Raw genomic sequence first — 27,663 nt, 5'->3', positions numbered from 1 at the left:
ACAAAAGTAAAAAACAGTTCCAATATTATATTAATTTTAAAACTTAAAAAACACAAAAATCTAATTTGTTTTGTTTATTTAAAGAAAATGGAGTAATAATTGATCAATTAAGAGACAAAACCATAAAAGCTAAAACATCAAAGGGGTTTCACAAGAGATCTTAAGGGATATGACAATGAACGTTAAATTGATTTACATTCCAAATTATGATGAACAAAATTAAACCTTACTTAGATTATTATTATTGATAAAAAGTTTAGACACTTCTACTTTGAAAATTCAATAGAAGTACCCAAACTTTTTGAGCCATTGAACAAGATAACGCATTTTCATAACTTTGGGTACCAGAATAATTTACATTCCAATGACTCCTCCCTCCCTAGTTTTTCGACAGAAACTCATAACCCTACAACCCAGGGACATAATGGATGGAAAATGGTCAATTAAACATTTTTATAAAGTTTAGCTCAATTAATAATCAAAATAGGCTAAGTTGCATTAGCTCTAGTATCCAAAGTCCAGGACAACCAAAATCATTAATTTTAGATCCATTTGCCCATCCTTAAATCCTTGCAAAGCCCAATCTTTTGTGTACTCAGACCCCAAATTATCGGTATGTCAAACTAAATTACTTTATTTCATGTTTTATGAAGAAATAAGGATGCCAACATCCATAAATGCAAAGCTAGACATATTAGATAATTATTGACTTATTAAATTACTTCTATTAAAAAACTTAATTATAGGAAAATCCCTTGCTTATAACAATGTGCCTAACAGTCCTAGGAATCAATATTTCAAATATTAAGTAAATAGAACAATAATATCATATAAACAGTATTGACCGAAAAGTCAACATTTTTCAAAATTTGAACTTCGGCCTTTTTTGTAATGGTTGTTGCCTTTTAAATGATTAGGTCAAGACTGAAATTTATCGGACAATTCTAACATGCCTATAAAATAACAATCAAATCTATCCATTACGGACGAACCGACCATAAGTGTAGAAAGCTTGGCTTAAAGAAACGTCAAATCATCGTAAATTCTAAAAAGCCAATAAAATACAAAACACAGAAAGCTACATTTGATGAAGTTACATAGTTTCTATTTACATTTTATATGTACAAAAAGACAGTGATATTAAATCTAATTTATTTTTTAAGTTTAAAGCTACCTCTTACTTCGTCTATAGCAGTATTAATTAACACCTTAGTAGCGTAGCTTCTTTATAATTCCAAATATTCGCCCGTCTGTCTGTCTAAAAGACTTGCATGGGGAAAAACGTGATTTTCTCGGCTGCTGTTTAAGTTAGACGACTAAAATTTCTGTTAGGATTCCCTTTACTGATGAACAACCAGTATGTAATAATTCTTGGTCCGTCGTTCCTGCTACAAAAGTCTAATACATTTTTCTGCTCTATCACTCACTTTTGGGTATTAAGTCAAAACATCTTTTGTATGCATTCCTAATAAAATATTGAGAGGAAATATGTTAACAAAGTCAATGCAGGGAAGTAGGGACCAAACATTGGACTGTAAAATTATACTGGTACCCAAAGTTTTATATGAACATTCTTTCTTTAAAAACATTGGTTACTTTTGTAAAATCTTTATTTATTGCTACACACTAACAGTGTTCAAAAATATTAATCAAATAATGGTAATCTACAAATGGGGTAATTTAATGGATATAGAATACGTGGACATTGTGCCAGAGAATTTTTTGTCAATTATGTTGCTGATATAGTCCTCAGATAGGGGAAGTGGGGTATTCTTTTCAAAATAGGTTTATCTAACTATCAACTTTCACATTTTCAAATTTGAATTTTTCCAAATATTTCAGATAACCATGTAAATAATGAGAAGTTAAAAAATCTACGAAATGATGGTAAGAATAATTTTTAATATCTTGTGTAGATTTGCTTGTCCTATTATATAAAGTAATAAGGTTTTTGACGGGAATAGTTTTATGTCTCGGAAAATATTGATTAGAATTGTCTGTACTTTCAAGAAGTTTATATACATGTCTTGGGTGGTTTTAGGCGATCATCCTGAACTCTCTCGTGCTCCCCTAGAAGCTAGGGGCGAAGCAACCAGTAATATATAAAGTAGTAAGGTTTTTTTTGTCTGTAGCTTAATATTTCAGAAACTACTAAACCAATTTAGTTTATTTTCGTTTCAGGAAAGCATCGCATAGGTTCTAGGCTTGTTTTAGCATTTTTAATTTTAAGATGGATTTTGGCTATTTTTCTACCCTTCCATACTCATTCAGATACAATTCCCCTTAGCACGTGAGGCGCAGCCGCTATAATAGGACAATTTTAATTATAAATTGCATTATTTTGGTTTGATTATCATTAATCATTAAGTTTTCAAATGATAGGAATATTTAAGTTGAACGTAGCATTCCTGATATCCATACAGCTTTGAGCTAATTAGATGATTCTTTTATGATGAACATTTAGATTCTGTTTCCCGAAAGATTGCATTGTTTTGAATTAATGGGACAATTCTATAACTTCAGGAAGATTGCATTGATATCGGGCTATCCTCAAAAAAATATAAAAAGTTTTCTCGTATTCATTCGAATCCGGTGGATAGGAACCGGTTCTCATCCATACGAAAAAACTATGTCTAGCATCGTATTATATCCAGTTTTCTACGAATATAGAAATGTACAATCATAATGTTGTACATTCTATATCCGCGGAAAGCCGTTTATAATACGATACGAGAAATAACTATTCTCGTATTCATTCGAATCCGGTGGATAGGAACCGGTTCTCATCCATACGAAAAAACTATGTCTAGCATCGTATTATATCCAGCTTTCTCAAATATAAAAATGTACAATCATAAGATTAAAACCAGTTTTTAGCCAGTGTCTTCGGCACCTCGGGGCTAAAAAAACTGGTTTTAATCTTATAGTTGTACATTCTATATCCTCAGAAAGCCGTTCATAATACGATGCGAGAAATAACTATTAAATTTACATGATAATTGTATTATTTGATTTTAGCTCCGTTATGAAGTCAGAGATTTTTAATTAATAGGATGATTCAATCAATACGAGTTTACATGACCTTGTTATCCTAAGAGATGATTTTTTAAAGCTTCAAATTATATCATTTATGTTCAGAATGCTTTGAATTAATCGGATGTTTCTTTCATGGTTATGATTGATAAAGGGTTATTCTAAGGTTTTAAATTAAAAGAACAATTTTTTCATTTCAGGTTGGATGTAGTGGGGTGTTGTTGGTGAGCTTGGTGGGTCTGGCACAGTTGTCCAGGAATGGATATAAAATACTTGGATATTGTCACAGATTCTTGCATACTGTGATAAAATGTTTTTCCCAGCTGGCTAATATAGTGATACTTATCTCCACCTTCACCCCCCCCCCTCCCTATGATGATATAAGACGGCTTTTAAACCGATTAATATCCGTTCGATTATAACCGGTACTCAGAAATACTGAAAATTTGTGAAAAGCATCGTATTACAGACAATTTCCCACGAAAATTAAAATAAAAATCATAAAACTAAAACCAATTTTAATCATATATTTTTTTCATTTCGATAACCGCGGAAAGCTGACTATAATACGATGCGATAAATAACTCATCTGAGGATTATATTAGCGACCTAAATGAAGGACAGAAATTCCCCTGTCACAATATCCAGGTATTCTATATCCATTATGTCCAGGTGCCAAGCACAGTTCTCAGATTTCTCAGATCTTCAACGACTTTTGGGGGTCAGTTTTTATTTTTATTTTTTATTATTATCAAAGCTTCTCTATAACTAACTTCTAAGGGAGAAATGTGTTTTGTAGTTTTGGATGTTGTCATCCTTATTACTGTCTATAAGTACAATTTACTGTAACATAAAATGTAAGAAATGTTCAAGAAAATTCTTGTGATTATTCCCCTTAATAATTTACTTTGTTTATTGAAATAATTAACTACTAAATTAATTGAAAATAATGTGTTCCATGTATTTTATGACTTTTTGCGGTTAGGTTTTACCTAGAATTTTCTATGTTCGTTGTCCGCTAGAAGAGGGAATTTTTTTTGATTTTTCTGATTTTGAAATATTCTTTAGTGATATTTTTAAGAAAAGCTACTCTATAATTACATCTGTCCTATCATATCCTTTGTGTAACTACTCTTTTAGTTTAATTAATGAGTCTTTAATACGTGATTAAAACCTTTTTAAATTCGCTATTTTCACCATATTATACGTTTCTTTCAATCACAATGATTTCGAAGGTGCTTTGACTTTTGTGTCAGAACCTAAATTGGGACAAAGTTCATTTCATTACTCTAGGTTAGGTAACTTCATTTCACTTTTCAATAAAATCTAAAATGCAGCGGATTTTGAGAAAATTAGATTTGAAAATTTCAAGTTTAATTTTTATCCCCTAGGAGTTATCGCATAATCATGACAAGAAAAGCAAAGATTATTTATTTAAAATTTTGAACAACTTTGCTTTTATAAAGTTCTTCATAAAACCACTCCTAAAGGGAGTTAATTAATGGCCAATTTTATCAGTTGCTTTGCTAAGGTCACGGAAATTCAGCCTTAAGTAAATCATATATAGAGAGGTTTTATGAAAGACTTTATAAAAGCAAAGTTGTTCAAAATTTTTAAAAAATCTCTCTCTCTCTCTCTCTCTCTCTCTCTCTCTCTCTCTCTCTCTCTCTCTCTCTCTCTCTCTCTCTCTCCCTCTCTCTCTCTCTCCCTCTCCCTCTCTCTTTCTTTCTCTTTCTAGTAATAACAGAAAAGAACATTTTGAGTGATCCTAAACCTCTTAGAATACACAATGCTGGTCTCCAAAACTGCGTAGGATTTTATTTTATTTGATCTATTCCTGTTTATTTATTTAACTCATTGTAAAAGTATTTTTATAAAACAGATTTATTTATTAGAAAACCGACAATACTTTTTTACTTACTCTTCGTACTTAAGTTACAATTAGGTTAGATTAGTTGCGGCTGGGCAAGCTAGTTCATCGGGGCCATTAAAACTCGTTAATCTTATAATTTTTTATTTTATTATCCACGGAAAGCTGTTTATAATACGATATGATAAATAGCTATTCCCCATAAATGATTTAGAGAAAAATATATTTGCTATTCTATAATTTTCGTCACATGAAAAAAAACACCATCGTAAATTTGTAGTAAAAATTATGTACGAAAGCCATTTTTATAACTTTTATTATTCTTAAATAAACAACACAAACAAAACATTCGGCTATAAACATTAAAAACTAGTAAAAAAATGGGGGCGAAAATAGAATTATTTTAAAATGTAAAACGGTTAAAGAATAAGAAATGAATTATTTGACAAATTGCCGTGCAAAAAAGAAAATCATATTTATGTAGAAAATAAATATAAAAACGGTGTTTTAACACAAAGTGCCTATAAGCGGAAGCAGCTTATAGTGCCTATAAAAAAAGTGACGTAATACAATACAATACAAATAACACAGCCCTGCGTGGTTACCCAGGACCCAATATAACCTAACCAAACAAAAAAAAACATAAAAGTAGAAAACTACCCCTTACCCCATTCTTATTTTAAAGATAAAGGGGAGTTTATGATAGCTCAACAGGGTACGTACATTGTGTGAACGAGACCAAGTATTGAAAATCACTTTACCAAAGGCTTAAATATCCTCTTACGCTCAAATTCTGATCCAAAGTTTATTTTGAAAATACTAGAAAAGGACAAAAGCAAGTATAATGATTGCTTCAATTCTCTTATGTTTTCTTAACTTTACCAATGAAATTTCTTATTTCTTTTTCTTTAGTAACAGTAACTGTAAACTTCCACTGCTGTGCTTCTTAGGCAAATAATTGTTCTTGTGTTTAGTTTGGAGATGGTTACAGTTCCCGCAGCAGTAGGACACCAAGATACCAGCAGTACTATCAGAACCAGTTCTTTAGATTACCCTCTTATAATTCTAGATACAAGTAAGTAAATACTAGCAGTACTATCAGAACCAGTTCTTTAAATTAAAATGTAATTATATGTGTATTGATATTCAACATATTTTTATAATATTAGCTGTTTTAGGGGGTCCTCGTTATTAGTTGTGGGGACAGTTATTAAAATGGATATAGAATAAGCGAAAATTTGACTTTACCCCATCCCCACTCTGACAATGGTTAACCAATATCTGAGGCCTGTATTAGCAACCTTAATTGACGAAAAAAATCCACGTAACCTATTGCTATTGATTATGACCCCATAATATTTATTTCTATCAAATTTGCAGGTTGGTTATATTTCCTTACATTTTAACAATTTAAATGGTTCCAAGGACCTTTAAAACATTTGTCTCTAAAAAGTTTTTTCTTTAATTTGTCTGTTACAATTAACGAAAAAACCCAATATAACCTGAATTTACATAAAAAAAACAACCCCTGCCCCCCCCCCCCTCCTCTTATTTTCATCTTATTTCTAAATAACGGGAAGAGGATTATGTGCTTGACTTGGCACTTTGTGGGAAACTGCCGTAACATATATGATTATAAATACTCTATTTAGTAAAATATTGGCAACTCCTCCATCAACAACAACAACTACAACTACTACCACAACAACAACCACAACCCCGAGGCCAAGTGCTCTAGAGAAATGGGGGAAACGGTGTGGAAAAAGATACTCCGGCTACAGGCCGGATAATAAAAAGGTAACACTAGGAATTTTTTTCCAGGATCCGCAGGATTAGAACCTGTTCTCTCTCAGCCATACTGAAAAATCATGTATAGCATCGTAATGCAGGCAATTTTTCATAAAAATCATGAAATTAATACTAGTTTTGTTAGTCCGGGCATTCCGCTATATGTATTAACTCTACCCATAAGGCGGGGACCCTGTCCTGATCAGCTAGCAACCTCGGAAATATAAACACAGCCGAGTCTCTACAAAAGAATAGAAATCATTTTGCTAGCAGACGATAAGGGTCTCACTCTCAACCACTTGGGCCACGTAGTTGTTTGGATTAAACATCTATTTATTGTCCTAACAGAAAATGAAAAGTATATTTGGTGAAACATCTCAATATAACTTTTCATGTATATATTACTACTTGGAACTTATACCAAATTTTCATATTCTCTAATAAAGTGAAACACGAATGGGCTAAAATAACGATTCCCCCTTTACCCCATCACCTCTCCTCCAACAGGATAAACTAACAGACCAATAAATGAGTCCCATGTTAACAAACTAAAGTGACGACAATTTTTCCCATGTTATAATATCTATGAATATTATTCATTCAATTCAATTCAATTAACTTTTGTATATATGTTTAGAGGCGACGTGGAAGAATCATTTGGTCAGATCCAGACAGTGCTGGTGCTAATCCAGCTCCAGATGGAACCTTTCCATGGCTGGCTTCCCTTTTTCTCAGGTATAGTTGATACATACAGGGTGTTCTTAAGGCTTATTAGTCCTTTTGTATTAAAGCTGTTATAGTAAAATTATAGACTACTACTGACCGTTTTAAAGGATAATAATGAAAAATCCACCAAATAATCAGGTAACAGTCTACAAGGTAGTACATAACCAGTTGATTTTGTTGAAATTAAGACTGATCTACAAGAAAAATATGCCTAGGTGATTTTTTACGACAGCTGGTGGTCAAACGGTGGATCACAAAGACTTACAAACAAACGCTTTGCTCTGGACACCCTATAGATAGAAGCTGCGCTACAATCTACAGATCCTAATTTTCAAAGCACAAGCAGACTTCATTATATATTACAGAATCTAAATATTTAACACATACAAAATATTTTTACTGTAAAGGTTATGGATGGTTGAATTAGTAAAAGAAAAAGCTTCTAAAAACTGACATATATCATATTAAAATCAATAATGATAATATTCATAACAGCAAAGCTCAATAAGTACACTAACGGAATAATATTTTTATAAAAAAATAATTCTTTATTGAAAAATGATTTAAAAATCTAAATACAAACTGTCACAAAGGAAAGCTATATAGTTTGTTTGCTCATAACATTGTGAATAAGAAATATTTTTTACTCAAAGTTACTATTAAAAGGGGGGAAGGTATTTTTTCTTTCTTTGTTTTTTACTTCTGGCAAGATAGGTCAGGTTATTTTGGGTAATCGGTAGCCACGCAGTTATAGACCCGCAGGTTGAAAACAGCTCCTCTCCCATATTTTCTATATATTTCAAAAAAGGGTGGAGGGTTTCATTGCTCCACAGGCACTTTGTGGGAAATTAAAGTCTCCCTTAAATTTCTAAAATTTTCAATTTTTTTGTCATTTCTCTTGGAAGGGGGGTTGTACCCTTCCCCAAAATAGTTATAAACCTTCTCAGAACCCATGAGAATTCTACCCTGTTAAGGAGAACCCGATCGGATTCGGTTCAGCGGTTAGCGAGATCCTTCGGTACAGACACAAAGACAAACAAACAGACAAACATTCTGTTAATTTAGTATAAGGATTAAACCCCATTGTCACAGGATTTTTTAGAGGCGAAGCCATAATTTCAGAGTATGTAGTTACGCTATAAAAGTGTTTCATACGCCATAAAAACCAATATTTATGATTCAGTTTCACTTTTACACCTATAGATCATAAGGCAGTTTTTGTCATTTTACTAATAACTTTCACAATTTCTTCTCTACGATTTGCTGCTATGTTTAATTTTTATAGATATCTTTTCTATAATTAACTTTGTCTGTCCGTGCGTCAGACCATCAGTCAGGTTTATAGCGATATTGGAGAATGAGATTTACTCAGCTGCTATTAAAGCTATGATTTTTACTTACTTTGACTGCCAGTTCTTCTATTTTAATGTTCTTCTTTCTCTTTCTTTTTCACCCGTTTTATAATGATCACTGGATATTTGCTTATTCATTCTGCCCTTTTGTCAATCCATATTATTTTGTTCTTTGCTACTTATTGATGTTGTCATCCTTGTTTTCTTTTCAGACGGGCGTCCGGTGAAGCCTATTTCATGTGTGCAGCTGCCATCGTTACAGACAGGTAACCTTTTATAGCCAAGCATGGACGTACAAACAGACATTTAATTGTAGAGTAGGTGCTAGCAGGGCGGGAGGGAGGGGACAATGGACTGTTTATTACACTAGTCCCCAAAGTTTTTAATAACTTTTTCTTATTCATTAGCTTAACAACTTTGGGGACTTTCATTCAATTTTAATTGGTTAGTTCATTAAGTTGAGTGTCCAAACGTTTCAACCACTAATTGTAATCTACAGAAGGAGTAATTTTGTTTATCATCATTTGGAATCCCTGAGATGCTAGACAATTGATAATAACTTTTTCTCTTTGAAATTTATAAATCTGAAATTTATCCAATCTATCATATTATATAGTTGTTGAAATTTTTTTAAAAATCCACCTCAGGGGTTTGTTGGTATTCAACTTAACAATGTCACAGATTTTTCGAAATTAAATTCGAAAATTAAAATTTTTCTTCAATTTTGTGAAATACAATTAAATTAGTCACAGAGAAGCTTTTCCTCTAAACTAGAAATACAAACATGAATGCATTAATTTATACATTTCTTAGAAATAATTTAGATTTACCTCAGAAGTGTAAAGTTACACCTGCTTAGGGCAGGGATCTTAAGGGATAAGACAATGTCCGATAAATTAATTAATTAATAAATTAATAATTTTTATGACAACTAAACATCTGCGCTATAACTAAATGTCTGTCCATCCATTATTTGTACTTCGCTTCTTAGGGATGTTGTCATTCTTGTTGAAACGAGAATACCCAGGGATGGAGGGAGGGGACATTGGTCTCTTTATTATACTGGACTAAAGTTTTATAATAATATTTTCTTATTAGTTGGCATGGCTCAACAACTTTGATTAATTGGTTCATTCAGTTGAGTGTCCAATAGTTGTAATTACAAAAAAAGGTAATTTCATAAACATAATTCCAATATGACCTATAACTTGAAATAAGTAATAAACAAAAACACCAAAAAATAAACCCACCCTTTACTAATTTTTCAAATATTATGGTGGGTGGGTTTCTTTGCTCAACTAGGAACCTAGGGGGAAACCGACACACATGCATTGCTTAAGATTTACCTCTGATGTTTCATGTACGTCATATTAATTTTATATTTTTAGATGCAAAGCATCTCTACATATATGAATGTCCTTCAACTTTACTCCAAAGGAAAGTAACCGTCTATTTCTTTATCAGATGAGATCATGAGATAACAAAATAATGAAATATGAAATACCCTTCCTCCCCCCTCTTGATTATTTAACATACAATATTACCCGATATTAAATTAGTGGTGTAAAAGTTTGGACACCAATATTTTGTACTACCCAAATTTGTGTTTATTCCTGCTTTCATAAATCTATGGACGTTTTGCTTACTTGTTAAAAGCGAAGCTGTTCTAAAATAAAGGTAGGTCCGTCTGTCAGTCAGTCCGTAACGCTATGGGGGAAATGTGATTTTCTCGGCTGTTATTAAATATAAACAACTAAAATTTTTAGTGAAGATTCCTAATAACTATGCACATCTAATCTATAAATTGTTTTGTCTGTCTGTCGGTCGGTCATCCCTCAAAAAATGTAAACCTTATTTTTTAAGGTTTCGTGATTTTCTTTATATTTTTTCTTATTTTCACTCTTTGTTTTCTTTGTTATAAGAAGTGAACATCTGCTTTATAGCTCACTTTGTCTGTGTGTCTATTTCTTACTTTTTTTAGGGAATTGCGTGAATTGCTACTTGTGGATGTTGCCATCCTTGTTTTTAGTATAAAACATGTACTTTTAATTAAATTATTCGCATTTTGACGTCAAATGCTAAAATTAGGTATTTATTCATGCACTTAGTTTTTTGTTGCATACCTATTCTGAAAGTAATATCTGTTCGTCTGTCTGTTTAATAGTCTCAGTTATATGTAGTCATGTTTTAGGCCTAATACTTAAACAAGGATGACAAGATTCTTAAGTAGCGATGCACAGAAAACTAGATGGACGTATAGACAAAGTGATTTTAAAAAGTAGATGTTTAGTGGTCATAAATCAAGAATAAAAATAACAGCAGTCGGTCTCAAATAGCAGCCAAGAACTTCTAACTTCTCCTATAACATAATAAACTGACGGACAGACGGACAAAGTTAATTACAGTGTAGCTTTGCTACTAAAAACAGTGTCAAAACTTTTAAAGTTTCTCGTGCACATTTCAATCTATGATTTTTGACAAATCTTTTTTGCACGCAATTTCGCATGATATATTTAATAATCTCTCAATACAATGTTTAAAACAAATAGCTTAAAGAAACAGTAAAGTACAATTCTTAAAATAAAATAGGAATATATTTCTAAATTCGAGGAGGGAGGTCAGGATTAGAAACGGTTCTCAGCCATACTGAAAATCGTATATAGCATCATATTAATGACAATTTTCCACAAATATCAAAATATAAATCATGAAATTAATACCAGTTTTGTTAGACCATAGTGGCTGAAGGATTTAATTTAATGATTTTCCATTTTGATATCCCCGGAAAGCAGTCTATAAAACGATGCGATTATTAAATATTCTTAATAAAGAACCTATTTTTTATTTAATCTTGATAAGTAGGTACAATTTAACAATGTCTGAGCTTTTTTATCAAGAAGGGGTAAAAATGAAAGATTTAGATCAGTAGAGCGATTATAACAAATAAAAAAAACATAATTTTATTTGTTATCAAACTGTCCCATTATTAAATTGCAGGAAAATAGGGGTATTTAGAGAACTATTTTAGAGAAGAACCACTACCAAACCAAGAGATATCGCAAAAAAAAAATATTTTAAAGGGCCGATAGGCGGCGCCAGTTTCTCAACTTAAATATTTTAAAAGAAAACATTTAAGTGCCGATAGATGCATAGATTTTAATTTCTAAACTTTAATATCCATATCCCCCTGACACATATAAGAATAAATATATAAAGTATAGATACCTAATACCTTTATTGGGATAATAGGAAAACAATGTACGTACAACCAGGATTCTAAATGGATAAGGCCGTAAATTAATGTACATATCCAATGATAATCCACAAAATTGCCCTTCTGTAGATTACAATTTGCTGTAGAAATGTTTGAACTCTCTACTTACTGAACCAACCAAACGAAATTCAATAAAAGTTCTCTAAGTTGTTAAGCCAATGAATAAGAAAACGATATTATAAAACTTTGGGACTAGCGTAATAAACAGCCTAATGTCCTCTCCCTTCCAGATGTACAACCCAATTAATCTATATAAGTTTTCTACAAATAAGTGAACAGTAGAAAAATAGCTTCGGAAATTTTTTTTTACTCGTATTACTGGATAAGTCATATGTGTACTATTTTAGGTTTAATAGATTATTATATCGAACAGACCATCTGTGTCGGTATGTATTTCTTGTATTCCCCGGCAAGTTCGAACCCATTAATCCCTTTTTTCCTTACACCAGAATTCCCCAGAGAATGAGTGTGTTATGCGGCATTCCTAACTAACTCCGCGCGTGGCTTGTAAACAAACAAAAGAGACGCGCACTTTTCCTTTGATGATTCCCATGTGAGGAGCTACGTGAATGAAAATAATGTATTGCTTGAATATACATGCGCTCTGATACGTGGAAGATCTCAAATAAGCCTTCCTGCTTAGTTTGACATCATATGTGGTAAGAATTTATCTTTTAATTCTTGAAAATAAGCGTAGAATGGTACAAATTTATGAAGAAATTTAAATCATTAATTTTTCAGCAAATAGACCATTTAACTGCTAAGTTTTGATATACGAATATTTACTTTTATATTATTGATTATTTTATTCTAAAATTATCAATTTCTGATGCGATTTAATATGATTCGTGCCAATTTTAAGTTTTTTAGAAAATTCATATTTTTATTAAATTAAAATCACGCAACCTCGATGTTACAAAATAATAACAATTAATTTTATGTAATTAATTCTTATATTTTTGTTTTAGACTTACTGTTTTCATGGTAATAAATACACATTCGTAAACTTCACTATGTTGGTCATTCGGAGGGCTTCGAGATAAGATTTCGAGAACGGCTAGGCATTGCGTTCCGAAACAATGAAAACAAGACAGAACAGATGCAGCTAAGAAGAATCTGTGAAGTTTTGTGAATGTGTTGGTTGTGATACCTTACCACACATTATTATAGTCATAATCAGTACAGTTAACTTTAGTGACAATCATGGGTCCTAAAAAGAATAAAGGTGAACAATTGGGAAAGCGGCTGCGCCCAGCCGTTGAGGCCCTAACCAGTGAGCTAAGTAGAGTGATGAAGTTGGTCAGTGATTCTTCAGAACTTGATGTTAGACATTTCACTAAGGAGTCAATCCTTGTCCATGACAAGTTCGAGACATTCGACAGCATCATGGTCGGTTTTAGCAAGCTTGGTTTGAGAATCCAAGAGCTTGATGAGTTTAGTGACATTTATTCTGATATAGTTACTGTGCAAAAAGACTATAGTGCTTTGAAGGACGCTCTTGATGCTATAGAAGAGCTTAGTGACATTCAAAGTGTTGTTGATTTAGTTGGTGATAATTTGCCTGACCATAAGGCTGAACTATATGATCGATGCTTGAAGATTGTGAAAGTTATTAAAGGGTCATATTTTCCCTTACCCGAACCAATTATAAACACTTTGTCTGCTTTGATGAAACGATTGGCTGAGGTTAAGCTTGAACCTATGAAGCCACCCACAACGACGGCGGGTGCCTCGACAGCATCGCCATTTGTGTCACCGTTTGGCACACCACAGTTCGGCACCGGTTCTATGTTCACGCCAGGATACATGAATCGTGTCGACGAACGTCTTCTTCCCTCCTTTGACGGCCAGGAAGCATCCTATGTAAGTTTCAAAGACAATTTTAAAAAGCTTACTGTAGGACAGGACCCGTCATATTTACAGTTATTGTTGAGCAGTGAGAAGGTCTGTAAAAATAAAGAGCTGAGACTCCAATTAACTCAGATTCAATCGCATGAATCTCAGTGGGCTTATCTTGACTCGCGTTTCAAGTCTAAGACACGTCAAATGCTCTGCCTTTTCAACCAATGGGAGAAGAAGTCTAAACCGTCGGACTCCAACCAGATTGTGACTGTGTTAGCAGAGTTTGGTGGTGCAGTTAGCCAGCTGGAGCAGCTGACTAAAGATGATGAAGATGATGAGGTTACCACCAGCCAGTGGTTGACCGTGATCCTTCTGGAGATGTTATCCAAGAAGTTACCCCGAGATTTTCAAGATAAGCTTAATCTGGCGTTGGGCTCAATGGATGTCCCAAACGTGCCAAAGTTGTTGCAGATTATTGAAGAGCAGAGGGGCGCTATTTTGATGAGGTGCTCGACTGATACGGACACCCCCTCTAAGAAGAAAGGTAATCCTGCGGCAGCTGCTACAGCTGTAGGTAAACCTGGGTCTCCAGCAAAGACCAAGAAGAAACAGCCTTGCCCGTCGGAAGGTTGCAGTTCTGAACACTTGTTGTTTAAGTGTTCCAAGTTTAGGGATTTGTCTGTTCCTGAACGTAAAAACTTTATCAAGAAGATTGGTGCCTGTTTGTTGTGCTTGCAAAAAGGGCACAGGGTTGCTGATTGCCCTAAGGCTGATAGACTTGGCAGCTGTACCATAGACAGCTGCAACCAGCCTCATAATAGTTTATTACATGAGTCTGTTGCTGGTGGACAAGTTGCGGCAGTTTATGAATCACAGTTGTTCAGCAAGAATAATTATATGCTGATGTTGCAGCAGCTGCCAGCTGTGGCGGCTGACAATCGCCAAGTCACCGTCAATGCAATGTGGGACTCTGGAGCAAATCTCACATTGATTTCTAGAAGTATCGCCAAGAAGTTAGAGTTGCCATCAACTGGTCGCACAGCTACTATTTCTTTGGCAGATGGAAAGAGCCAAGCATGTCCTACAGTTAAAATCTGCTTGGTTGACCGCAACCGGAATTGCCATATTCTGGAGGCGGCGGTAGTGCCCAGCATTGGTACTGAGGAAGGGTTACGTTCTATTAATCCTGCAGCCGCCGCCGAAATTTTTGATATGAAGCCTGATAATTTCTCTATGGTTGACGGTAAGATAGACGTGCTTATCGGTCATCTGACACCAGCTATGTTCCCGTGTGCAGATAAAATGGTTGGTGATTCTAGACTGTACAGAAGCTTATTTGGTACAGGTTATCTAGTTGTGTCTGCGGATGGCAGGACTGTTGCAAATCCTGTCGCTTGTAAAGCTACTAAGCTAGAGGTCAGCAAGATGGAGTTCCTTTCCACAGAAAGTTTGGGGATACAGCCGCCATCAATGTGCAGCGGCTGTAAGAACTGCCGCCATTTCGCCGCCATTGCCGCCGGGCAGTCCGCCTTGGACGTGCGTAAGCGGCAGCTGATTGAAGAAGGTTTGACACTGGATCTTGAGAGCCGTATCTGGACGGCTTCATATCCTTATAAGACGCCGCCAAGTGTGTTATTTGATAATTCAGAGCAGGCGTACAAGATTTGCCTGCGTGACCGGCAGAGAATGGTCAAAAAAGGCGAATACGATACTTTCTGCCAAGTGTTCAATGAAGCTGTTTCTCGTGGCGTGTACACAAAAGCGTCGCCAGAAGACCTGTCTTATACTGGGCCTGTGTATTATTCGAGCCTGGTCTGCGCATATAAAGAAAGTATTTCCACGCCGTTGAGGATATGCGCCAACTCTAGCCTCTGCTGCAAGGGGCTGAGTCTCAACAGTATAATGATGGACGGGCCAGTTCCATTATATTCCCTGATGCACAATCTTTTTCGGTTCAGAAGCTATAAGTGTGCACTCGTTGCTGACATCCAGAAGTTTTATAACAGTTTGTTAGCTACCTATGAAGATTCTCAGCTGAAACGTGTATTTTTTGCTGATACAGTTGATGGAGAGCCGGAGGTTTACCTCACCAGAACTGTCAATTTTGGTGAAGCCCTCGCCGGCGATTTGGCCGTGACCGCCCTCAGACTCACTGGTCGTATTTTTGGTGGAAGATCCCTGCAGGATGTTCATGATGTTTATGGATTTGAGAAGATTAGAGGTTCTGACGTTGTAGCCCATCAAGATGTGTGGAGAGATGTTCAGCAGCCACTCAGATCTGAATTTGTGTTGTATCAAGATCCTCCTTCTGTCAAATTGGAGACTTGTACTTACGTGGATGACTGTTTAAGCGGTCATAACAGTAAACCTGAAGCTGTCCAGCTGGTCCGAGAGCTGGAACAGATGATTGAACCTGGAAATTTCAGATTTAAATCTGTTATTTATTCTGGAGATGATGTTGACAGTGTGAAAGTTTTGGGCATTGTTTGGGTCCCAAAACAGGATATATTGTTCTTGCCTGTCAGAGCCAACCACGGCGCGAAGATAAAGGGTAGAAAGTTACTAGAAGACCTGGATTTGGAGGATCTCTGGAGAAGTCTACCTGAGACGATAACTAAACGAGAAGTTTGGAGAATCGTGCAACAGTTATATGACCCATTGGGTCTTGCAGCACCATTGCTGCTTAAATCCAAGCTGTGTCTACGCTCAGTTTGCATACATGGATGTGACTGGGATGATTTCATACCTGGAGAGTTGAGGTCAGAGTTCGTGAGCAGCCTCCAGGACAGGGCGGCACTTGGAAATGTGTCGTTCAGACGTTCGATGGTTCCTGATAAGCCATTGGGGCTTCCAATGGTAATTGGTTTCTGTGATGCATCAAGCTCAGCCTATGCAGCCATCACCTACCTGAGATGGCCAGTTGCTGGAGGATTTGATGTAGTTTTGTGTTGCGCCAAGTCACGTGTCGCACCAGTTAAGATTGAGTCTATACCAAGGTTGGAAATGCTATCTTGTCTAATCTTGGCAAGGCTTGTGGATACAGTTGTCAGAGCCCTACCTTTCAGCATCTCTGGCAAAGTATTCTTTAGTGATAGCAGCTGTGCCCTGGCGCAGTTATCCAGTGACAGTGTTATGCTAAATGTTTTCAACAGTCATCGTGTTTCTGAAATACAACAGTTGACGAGCCCTGATGATTGGAGATGGGTTCCAACCCAACACAACATTGCGGATTTAGCTACGCGAGGTTTGTGTACAATTGAGGATGTACAACCTGGATCTACATACCAGGAAGGTCCAAGCTGGTTGCACCTGGAACAGGACCAGTGGCCCGTTAAAACGGCGGGTGAGGTTAATGCATCTATTCCTGAGAGTGAGCTTAATCCAAAGATGGCGAAGCTCAAGGTAATGTTCACACAAATGGTGGACAATGATTTCTGGAGGTCGCTGGCAAGGAGGACCTACAGGCAGGCAAGAAGGACTGTATCCGCAGTTCTTAAGGCTGCCAACCGTTTCAAGTTGCTACTTGTTAAGAAACGTGGTGTTGTAACAAATGAGGATGATGGTAGCAACAATGATAGTTCTAGGTATTATGAGAACTATACTTTCACAAACACTTACTTGGATTCTGTTTGTGACCTGTTTTTGACATCCTTCAACCAAGAGAAGGAGATGACCATGGACGCCGAGGGGAAATTCGACTCTCTTCAACCGTATCATCACAAAGTCCAGGTTTGTTGGCCCATAGTGGGTCATGATGGATGTTTTCCTCTTCGGTCATTTACAATACTCAAAATGGCCGCCAGAGGTGATGAAGCTCTTGAGGCCGCAGCTGGAGGCCCAAGGAAAGTTATGAAGGACAGCCCAGGTGTTGTCTTGCTTAGCCGCCACAACAGGCTGGCAAAGCTCATCCTTCAACAGTCTCACGATGAGCTAGGCCATGGAGGCCATCGTAAGACATTGGCGCAAAGCCGAAGATATGCTTGGATCACACATGGCCGCATGGAGGCTATGAAAGTGGTCAAGAATTGTGCTGCATGTTCCATTGAATATGCCAAGCGTTCGAGTCCCGCAATGGCTAATATCCTGCCAGACCGTGTGGAGCCGTCAGTGCCCTTCCAAGAGGTGCACATGGACCTTGCGGGGCCCATAGAAGTTGTGAAACCTGGCGTTGGCACCAGGAATACCAAGACGAAGTACAAAGTCTGGTTTTTGATAGTAGCTTGTAGATTTACACAGGCTGTGTTTATTGATGTTTTGACAGATTATTCAACTGAAGCCGTGCTGGTCGGCTTGAGAAAACTTCAGGCGTTTTATAACATGCCAAGAAGAGTTACGACTGATCGTGGTACCAATATGGCTGGTACCAAACGCATTCTAGATGAACTTTTGAAGGATACCAGGATGCATTTTGAATGGCATCTTGTGCCCCCAGCTGCACATTCGTTCGTTGGCACTGTGGAGAGACAGGTTGGGCTGGTCAAGCGGGTGTTGAACAAGAAGTTGGCCGGTGCTACTGTAACCTTCAATGATTTACTGGTGTTGTGTGCTGAGACAGCTAGAGTGCTGAATTCAAAACCATTGACGTATGCCACTGCAGGAGAAGACGTCAATACCTGGAGAATAATTTCACCTGCTGATTTGCTTGGAGGCAGGACAAATGATGCAATCTGTACGTTTGAAACCGGTTGCAAAGAACCCATTACCAGGAGGTTGGAGAACTTGGAGGAGTTGACCAGGCAGTTCCATCAGGTGTACAAGGAGCAGCTCATGCCCAAGCTGTTGAAGTCCATCAAGTGGCGCCGCAACAAGGTGCTGCTCGAGCCAGGAGATGTGGTGCTTGTTGATGACAGCACAAGTTTGATGAAGAAGTTTAGACTGGGACGAGTTCAAGAAGTGCGCCCAGGTGGAAGGACCGTGGTTGCCAAATACAAATTATCAGACGACGCAGCCGCCACAGATAACGAGACTTCCGCTAGACGTCTTCTGAAGATTGATCTACCCAAAGTTTAGTATAAGTATCGTTCTTGTTTAACTTTGATTTTATTTTTTCGGTAGATTTATCAGATTTTTTTTTCGAAAAGTCAAAAAACGCAATTTTTGATACAATTTCGTTTAAACTTTCAAATCGATGCAAGATTTTTTTCACTTGAAATGCAAACTTAAGTTTTTTATACGTTTTCGCAAGTTCTTTCAATGATTTAAGTCTTTCCGAGACCTGGGATTTTTTTCGAGGAAGATTTCCTAGGTACCTACGCAGATATAAACATTTTTATCCTTGTTGGATTGAAATTTGATATGATAAGAAATTAACAAAATGAGATTTTTACATCATTTAAATATTTCTTTAAGATTTATTACAATCACATAAATAATTTAATATTACATGCATATTAAAATTATTACTATTTACCTTTGAACTGATGTACCTAAAGAAAAATGCAGATTTTTTCGCGATGAATTAAGTAGATTCTTTGATTTTCGTAGAATTCAGCTTAATAAGACCGCTTTACGACGTACCTAAGCTCTGTTTCCTCGGCCAGGCCCGACGCAAAACGGCAAAACTAAAGCATAAAATATTTTATTTTTAATTTTGATTTGCTTTGATTGATGAATTTAAAAGTTTCTTTGAATTATTTCATGATTCTTTTTATTTTTGATTTGAATTAAACATCACTAATTATGTTTGTTTCAGTTGATGCAGCCCTGCGCCAGAAATCCTGTTAGAAATTATGCAGTATCAAAAGTTGTGATGGAAAGTCATAACGTCCAACAGGATAGCTGGAACATGGCATTTATTAATTATTGATGGATATGTTAGTTTGTATCTTGAGGGATTCATTCTAACTGAGGCCCAAATTGCCTTTAATTATGACTGTATGAATATGTATATGTTGCTTTCTTCTTAAAACAGAGAGAAATTGCAGATTCAGCATTTTAGAGAAGTTCTTTTCTTATATTGAGCTTTTGTTTTATTTTGGTAAATTTAATTTGCACATTTCAATTGCAATTTTTATTTTACGCGATTTTGATTCACGAAGATTTAAAATTATGAGATTTTAATTTTCCGAAGTTTGATGATTTTTTACAGTCATATTTTATTTAGATTTAAGTATCTATTTTATTAAAACATGTTTAGATTTAAGGATCTTACTTATCTTATCTGAAAAATGTTTAGATGTAAGCAAGTTATTTTTCTGTCGGAGAAAAATTCTAATTATTGAAAAGTTTTTATGCAAATTTACTTTTCTTTTCTAGCAAAAAGATTTAGTAGAAGAAATGTTATTATTTAATCCTTCTTTCTTTTGATGAAAAAAGTTTGAGTTGATTATTTAATTATTGATGCGATTTTTAGTATAAAAATCACTTACCTATTTTATTATGTAGGTACCTATTATAAGTTTAGGTACTGATGATTATTAATTCATGTATTCGCAATTACATGGTCTGTAATTCTAATTTCATTTGAGATATGAGGCCATGATATAATGAGATGTGTGAGTGGTAAATGTGCATTTCATGAATGTTGAATGCTTTTCCCATTCCTTATTCCTGTCCTTATGTGGTAGCTGAGGCGGTTTGAGTTGTTGTGGTATTCGTAAGTTTCCATAACTAATTTTAGGCCTTATGGCCATGACATTTTAAAACTCTTGTAATTTATGCGTTATGAGATTGTGATTTCGTGGACACTGTCTGCACGCGTATTGCAAAGTTGAGGTATTGTGTTCGATTCCCAGTGAATAGACGGGTGTGTGTCGGTATGTATTTCTTGTATTCCCCGGCAAGTTCGAACCCATTAATCCCTTTTTTCCTTACACCAGAATTCCCCAGAGAATGAGTGTGTTATGCGGCATTCCTAACTAACTCCGCGCGTGGCTTGTAAACAAACAAAAGAGACGCGCACTTTTCCTTTGATGATTCCCATGTGAGGAGCTACGTGAATGAAAATAATGTATTGCTTGAATATACATGCGCTCTGATACGTGGAAGATCTCAAATAAGCCTTCCTGCTTAGTTTGACATCATATGTGGTAAGAATTTATCTTTTAATTCTTGAAAATAAGCGTAGAATGGTACAAATTTATGAAGAAATTTAAATCATTAATTTTTCAGCAAATAGACCATTTAACTGCTAAGTTTTGATATACGAATATTTACTTTTATATTATTGATTATTTTATTCTAAAATTATCAATTTCTGATGCGATTTAATATGATTCGTGCCAATTTTAAGTTTTTTAGAAAATTCATATTTTTATTAAATTAAAATCACGCAACCTCGATGTTACAAAATAATAACAATTAATTTTATGTAATTAATTCTTATATTTTTGTTTTAGACTTACTGTTTTCATGGTAATAAATACACATTCGTAAACTTCACTATGTTGGTCATTCGGAGGGCTTCGAGATAAGATTTCGAGAATGGCTAGGCATTGCGTTCCGAAACACCATCTATGTTGCTAAATCTATTCAGACTCCCACTATATACTTAAGACAAATTATCGCATTTTTTGCATAATTTTTTTTGATTCGTAGAAATTTTTAAAATCTGTGAAAATTTCCCTTATAATTATAGTTTTTCTTGTTTATACAGTTCTTTGAACTTTGCTTAAACAATAAATGGGAAAAATCAAAATTACTGATTAATAAAAAGAAGGTGATAGTTACTTATATCAACGTTGTTATAATCAGATTTCCGCGTGAGTTAAAATTGAAAAAATACTCAAATCAGTTTTGTTAGCCCGACGATGGGCCGAAGGCCCGGGTTAATATGATTTTTTATTATGGCTGCATATTTTAATAAGTTTCGAAACCCCCTTCATCCTTATTGTTTTGATAATTAAAAGAACAAATCCAGATCTAACCATGCAGGGCTGGTTTACCAAGTTCCCAATTTAACCTAACCTGATAAAAAGTAAGAAACAAATTTGTGTATTCATTTAAAAAATGAGCACTTTGTGGGCAATCGTCGATTATTTTTTTTCTAAAATTCTCTTTTTTTAGAGTACTGGTATCGGCAGCCCATTGTTTCAACGAAAAATTCAAGGTAATTTTTTTTCTTAAACTATAAACAAAAACCTTACTACTTTTTATAATTTTTGGAAAGTTTTCGTGAATCTATTAGTAATGGAAGTTATTACTATGTTCTAAAAGTGGAAATATCTCTTACCTTTCTTGTATTATTAGCCCCTTAATATCCACAAAAAAAAGGGGGGGGGGGCGTAATGACATCTAAACTTTAACAGTGAGCAAAATGGTCTAACTATTGAGCCAGATTCTTGAAACTTTTTAGGTTAGGTAAGAAAACCCTGCGAAAACGGGATTTTAAAGAATCTAGCTTAATGTTTACACCATTTTCCTCACTGTTTAAGTTTAGATGTCATTATGTCATCAGTTTTTTAAGTTTTACATTTTCTTTATTTCTATTGAATGCAAGAGAACCTAATTTTATCTTTGAATGCCAGGATGATGATTGGTTTGTAAGAGTGGGGGACAATTTTATTGCAGAGGCGGATCCTAGCGAACAAACATTTCAGGTTGGTAGATACTGATAGATAGATAGATAGATAGATAGACAGACAAACAGACAGACAGACACACAGCTGAAAAAACAAATAGATAGATACACAGGCAGACAGATACACAAATAGATAGACAGACAGACAGATACACAGATAGATAGACAGACAGACAGATACACAGAGAGATAGACAGGCAGACAAATAGATAGACAGATAGAAAGGCAGACAGACAGTTAGACAGACAGACAGAGAGAAAGATGAAGTTTATGATATGTATTTTTACTTGCAGAACATATAAATATTAAAGCTCCTTTGAAAGCATATTAACATCCTAATTTTTGCAGGTTGAAAAGATCATCAGACACGAAGAATTTTTGCCCCTCAGTGCTCCTGGGGGCGATGGAAGGTAGGTACACCCTAGGAATCATAATATTCAATAAATTCCAGGTTCTAAAGAAAATATTAGGGAGTTATTTTTTTCTCTTTGAAGGGTGGTGGTACCCAATCCCGTTTTAGATATAAACCTTCACTTCTTCCTACTAAAATTAACATTGTACAAGAGAACCTTATCGTTCCAGCGGTTAGGGATGTCCCTGTGTATAGACAAACAAACGGTTAGACATCCTCATACTTTTCGATAAACTTTTTCGTTAGATTAAAACTTAATTAATTAGGGGAGGAGTCGATTATGGATTAAAAAAGTTTTTACCAGTTCTCTCATACGTTGGCCTATTCTATCGATATAAAGGCACTTTGGCTACCTTCTCCACATGATATTATTTGACAAATGTTTGATAAGTTAGATTTTGTAGTACCTACCAATGATATTATTTAACAAATGTTTGATAAGTTAGTTTTTGTAGTACCTCCCACTTTCCCCTCTCCTTACTCACACGCACACACACACACACATAATTCCTGCTTCACTATTCCTACAGCCTCTATCTTCTATAGACAGGTAATAGCTATTTTAGTTGCTTGCGAAGCAGCAAATAATGCCCAATAAAAATGACGTCATGCAATACAAATGACCAATCATAGGCCAGTATATAGTTTACCATTAGTCAATTGCAATGTATACTGCTGACCTATTATTGGTCATAGGAATTGTATGACGTCATTTTTATTAGGCCCTAATTGTTGCTTCGTTGCTTGCCTGTTTTTCAGATCAATTTTCCTTCATTTAAACCTAATGCGTTGGGAGGTAGTGTATTTAATGCCCCCCCCCTCACTTTTTTTTCTCTGCCTAGTTTTTGACAGGGCTTGGCAGCCGCGCGTCAGCCGCCTGTAAACCTCAGAAAATTAGCTGGAAGTCTAAACCTGACCAAAATATGGCAATCCCTTATTCTAAAAGAAATTCTAAACGGTTTGAAATTTGAGGCTTAGCCGCGGCTGACGTGCAGCTTTCGACCCCTGGTTTTTAAGGTGTTATATTATAGTTTTTGTATTTCTCCTAAATCGAATTTGTAAGTAAATTGAAACCCAATGAAAGAAATAATAAAGGAGAAAAAAGATAGCTAAAATTTAAATAGGACGAGAAAGATAAATGGGTAGAACGTCTCTAGATAGCTTTATAGTCTGTATTATTGTAAACATTAAATGCTGCCCTATTTATCGAAACAATTGTCATTGTTTCAAGAATTATTTATTTTTGTTACTTTAAAGAAAATTTATTGCTACGGTTGAATATCTAAGAGCTTGATTAGTTGATCCTAATATTTTTCTAATATTAACTTGAATATTTATAATAGGAACGACATTGCCTTGTTACTGATCCGTCCCAGAAAACAGTTCAAGCGAATGCTCTTTGATAAATATGTGACACCAGCATGTCTTCCAGAACCTGATACTGGAATGGACAGGTAAATTTGGAGAAACTTATTGATTGATTGATTGATAGATAGATTAAAAGATGAATAGATAGATAAATCGATTGATTGATTTACATATTGATTGACAGATTGATTTATAGATCGGTTGATAGATTGATTGATAGATATATTGCTAGCTTGATTAATAGATTGATTGATAGAATGATTGATAGTTTGATTGATAGATTGATAAATTGATTGATAGATTGATACATTGATAGATTGATTGATTGTTTAATTTGTAGATTAATTAATTGGAAAAATGATTTATTGAAAAGTTGATTTATTGACAGATTTATTGATATATTGATTAACAGATTGGTTTGTAGATTGATTGTTTAGTAGATTGATATGTTGGTAGATTGATATGTTGAAGTTATTGATTGTTAAATCTTTGATTATTGGATTGATTGATTAATCAATTGATTGTTTCATTTATTGATAGATTGATTAATAAAATAATTATTTGGTTCATAGAGTGATTGATAATTTGATACATTTATTAATCTAATAATATAAAGGAAAATGATAAATTAAATTTATTGATCAATTGATTATTATTTTATTACTACAACATGAACTTTTTACTGTTTAGTTGGTTGTACAGTGACTGTGAGATAGTTGGGTGGGGTATGCAAGAGTATAACAACACAGACAGCTATCCGGACTCTGTTAGAGCAGCTTCTATACAAGGTAAATTGATAATTATAATCAACGAAAAACTATCTTAACTTATCTATCAGCTAAAAAGCGCTGTGTATTTTTGGCAAAGGTGTAATTTTAACAGAAATGTTGCCAAAAATACAGCAAAAAAAAATTGATAAAATCACACTCACTGTTTGTCAAAAACATGACAATACTTTTGTTAGTTGTAGGAATGGCAGCACACCGAAATATGTAAAAAAGAAAAGGGGAGGTCGACCCAACTAGATTGGAAGATAAAAACTTTTTAAAATAATTTCTTTAATTATAAACCATAACTTTTGTTTTGCAGTTGGATCTGTTGATGACTTGTACTGCAACTATTTGTATGGACGTGATGTGGCCGCAACTGGAAAATTTTGTGCAGGAGGCAAGGTTGATGCTTGTCAGGTAAAAATAAATAGCCATTGGCCTGCCGAAGGAGAGTGCCTATGACTTTTAAAAAAGCTTTGGTAGTAGTTTTTTATGTTTGACCCTTCATAACAAAAAATTGTTTATGATTAAATAAGGCTTGTATTTGGCATTTAATTATTTTGGAGGTTATTTAATGCTGTTGGTTTCCCAATCATTTCATAAATATAAATCCATAATAAATATTATAGGAGGATTCCGGAGGTCCTCTGATGTGTGAGCAAAATGGCCGGTACCAACTGGTGGGGCTGGTAAGCTCTGGCAAGGGCTGCGGCAGCTATCCCGGCCTCTACACAGAGGTGGCCAAGTATACAGACTGGATCATTGACTGGGTCAGTGTTCTCGATACCATTGAATTCTAAATTTGGCAGATTTTTTCACCTGCTGCTTAACAGAGGACGACATTAAGGTGGTCGCCATATTGGAAAACAGTTTAGCGCCAAAAGATGTTTTGGTGTCTTTTTTAGTGGCATAGCGACTGAGCATTAGTAATACATTTTACAGTTTTATTCTGTAAAGCAAAACAAACAAAAATGCCACAGAAAAAGTGAAAAGGATAATTTTTTAATGGCTATGCAAGAAAATCAGTGATAATCTCATTATTATTATTATTATTGTAATTAAGAAATATAATCATATGTCAATATTACTATCTAGATACTCATATTAATTTAAGGGAACGGCAATAATTTTATGTTTTGTATTCAAACTAAAATTTTAGACAGTTTAATTTGTCTATGTAAATATTTTTTAAGGTACTATTGTGATATAAGAATTATGAAAAAAACCAGTGAATTTGTGTTAATATGTAATCTTTTTTGGAGACCTCATTCATTTCTCTTTAAAAATATTTTCAATTTCTAAGGATAGTAAACGTTTATAGGCTATATTTTTCGTAAATTTTCATTGATTATTGATTTCATGTTTAGAGTACATTTTAGGGTAAAGCTTTGACATCTCATGTTGTTTTTAATTCAGCAATTTAACACTTTTTTCCTCTACTTTTTATGTACCCCGATTCATTTGAAATTTCATTTCCATTTCATCATGAATATTCAATAGGAAAAAAACTTCGATTTCCATTAAATTATTTAAGACCAAGACGAACTTTGTTTACTTTACACATAATCATAAAAAATTGTACATTATGCTTGGAAACAACGTTTCTCAAAAATCAGCCATGTGGCGGCATAAAAATGAGGGATTATCCATCTTTTTTATAGTGGTTTTCTTTTCCACTTCTCCTCTCACCTTCCTTATTTTTATGACGTCATATAGCTGATTTTTGAGACACTTTGTCCCCTTACGACTTTGTATATCATGACTAGTGACTATTTTTAATTTGTTTACAATTCTAATTAACTAACTTCACATAATAGGGAGAGGTCAGAAACAGCCTAAAACTACCACAAGACATTAATAAAGCTTTGAATTGGATTGGAATTTTGATTTGGAGTATATAAGACTGAAACAAAACAAAAAATACTTTTTTTATTGTTCCTTTTTGAACTATTTTATAATTCATTTGATTAATCATAATCTACTCAATTACTTACATGTAGACTGTATTATTTAAATTTTTTAGTGTCTTTGACTTAAGCAAGACTAAGTTGCGATTATAACTACCTCCTTTTAAACTAGACAACAACTTTGTTACTAGATAACCATTTACGAGATTTGACTGGGCATACATATGTACACACACACACACACTCAAACACCGGACTAAAACTATAGTATTGTGAATATAAGGGCACTATTAAAAGATTTAGATTAGATTTTATATTTATGTAGCTATGACTTCAACAAAATATACGATATTGTTACAATTTAAATCATACATCTACTTTGATTCGGATTTAATTTTGACTGTACTAATTGACTATGTTCTAAATGACAAAAAGTCTTCTAAGTCTAAAGATTATAATATGCTAAACTAATTAATATTGAAAACAAAACAAAGCATATACAAATGATTTTTTTTAATCGTGACAAAAAATTATTTGAAAATACTTCATTCTAAATTAATTTTGACGAAAAATAAACATGTAACAGTTGTCCTAAACATCCATGACTTAAAGACTTTATTGAATTGACTATTTGGCTAGATTATATAATCTTTTAACTCGACGACAATATTAGGTTAGGTAGGTTATATTAGGTTAGGTGATTGTCCCACAGGGTTAGGAAATTGGCCCCGCAGGGTTAGAGCCCCTCGCAGGGGCTAGAAATAGGAGAAAACCTATTGTGAAAAAATACGAAGAAGCGCCCT

At 34.6% G+C, this 27,663-nt stretch overlaps 1 protein-coding gene across 1 annotated transcript; it reads left to right on the top strand.

Moving 5' to 3' along the window:
* Positions 1 to 1,840: 1,840 nt before the first annotated feature.
* Positions 1,841 to 27,595, top strand: LOC145305226 (tryptase gamma-like). The gene is made up of 14 exons (XM_080146817.1): positions 1,841 to 1,887; positions 3,234 to 3,290; positions 3,707 to 3,754; positions 5,878 to 5,978; positions 6,556 to 6,700; positions 7,329 to 7,426; positions 8,982 to 9,035; positions 21,890 to 21,932; positions 22,351 to 22,422; positions 22,752 to 22,813; positions 24,159 to 24,269; positions 24,874 to 24,971; positions 25,273 to 25,370; positions 25,583 to 27,595. Exons 1-14 carry the CDS (start codon positions 1,882 to 1,884, stop codon positions 25,751 to 25,753), a joined length of 1,164 nt encoding a protein of 387 aa, XP_080002943.1. The 5' UTR covers positions 1,841 to 1,881; the 3' UTR covers positions 25,754 to 27,595.
* The last annotated feature ends 68 nt before the right edge of the window (positions 27,596 to 27,663 follow it).

The sequence above is a fragment of the Acartia tonsa genome, chromosome 14 (genome assembly GCF_053477335.1).
Source record: "Acartia tonsa isolate MP-2025a chromosome 14, ASM5347733v1, whole genome shotgun sequence".
Lineage (NCBI taxonomy): Eukaryota > Metazoa > Arthropoda > Copepoda > Calanoida > Acartiidae > Acartia > Acartia tonsa.
The sequence above is the reverse complement of the archived record's forward strand: the minus strand, read 5'-3'. Positions and strand labels throughout refer to the sequence as shown.

Coding starts and splice junctions, on each gene's coding strand:
- LOC145305226 (XM_080146817.1), top strand. Junction 3,755..5,877: donor ATCTTCAACGACTTTTGGGG/GTCAGTTTTTAT, acceptor TCTTGTGTTTAG/TTTGGAGATGGTTACAGTTC. Junction 24,270..24,873: donor CCTGATACTGGAATGGACAG/GTAAATTTGGAG, acceptor TTTACTGTTTAG/TTGGTTGTACAGTGACTGTG.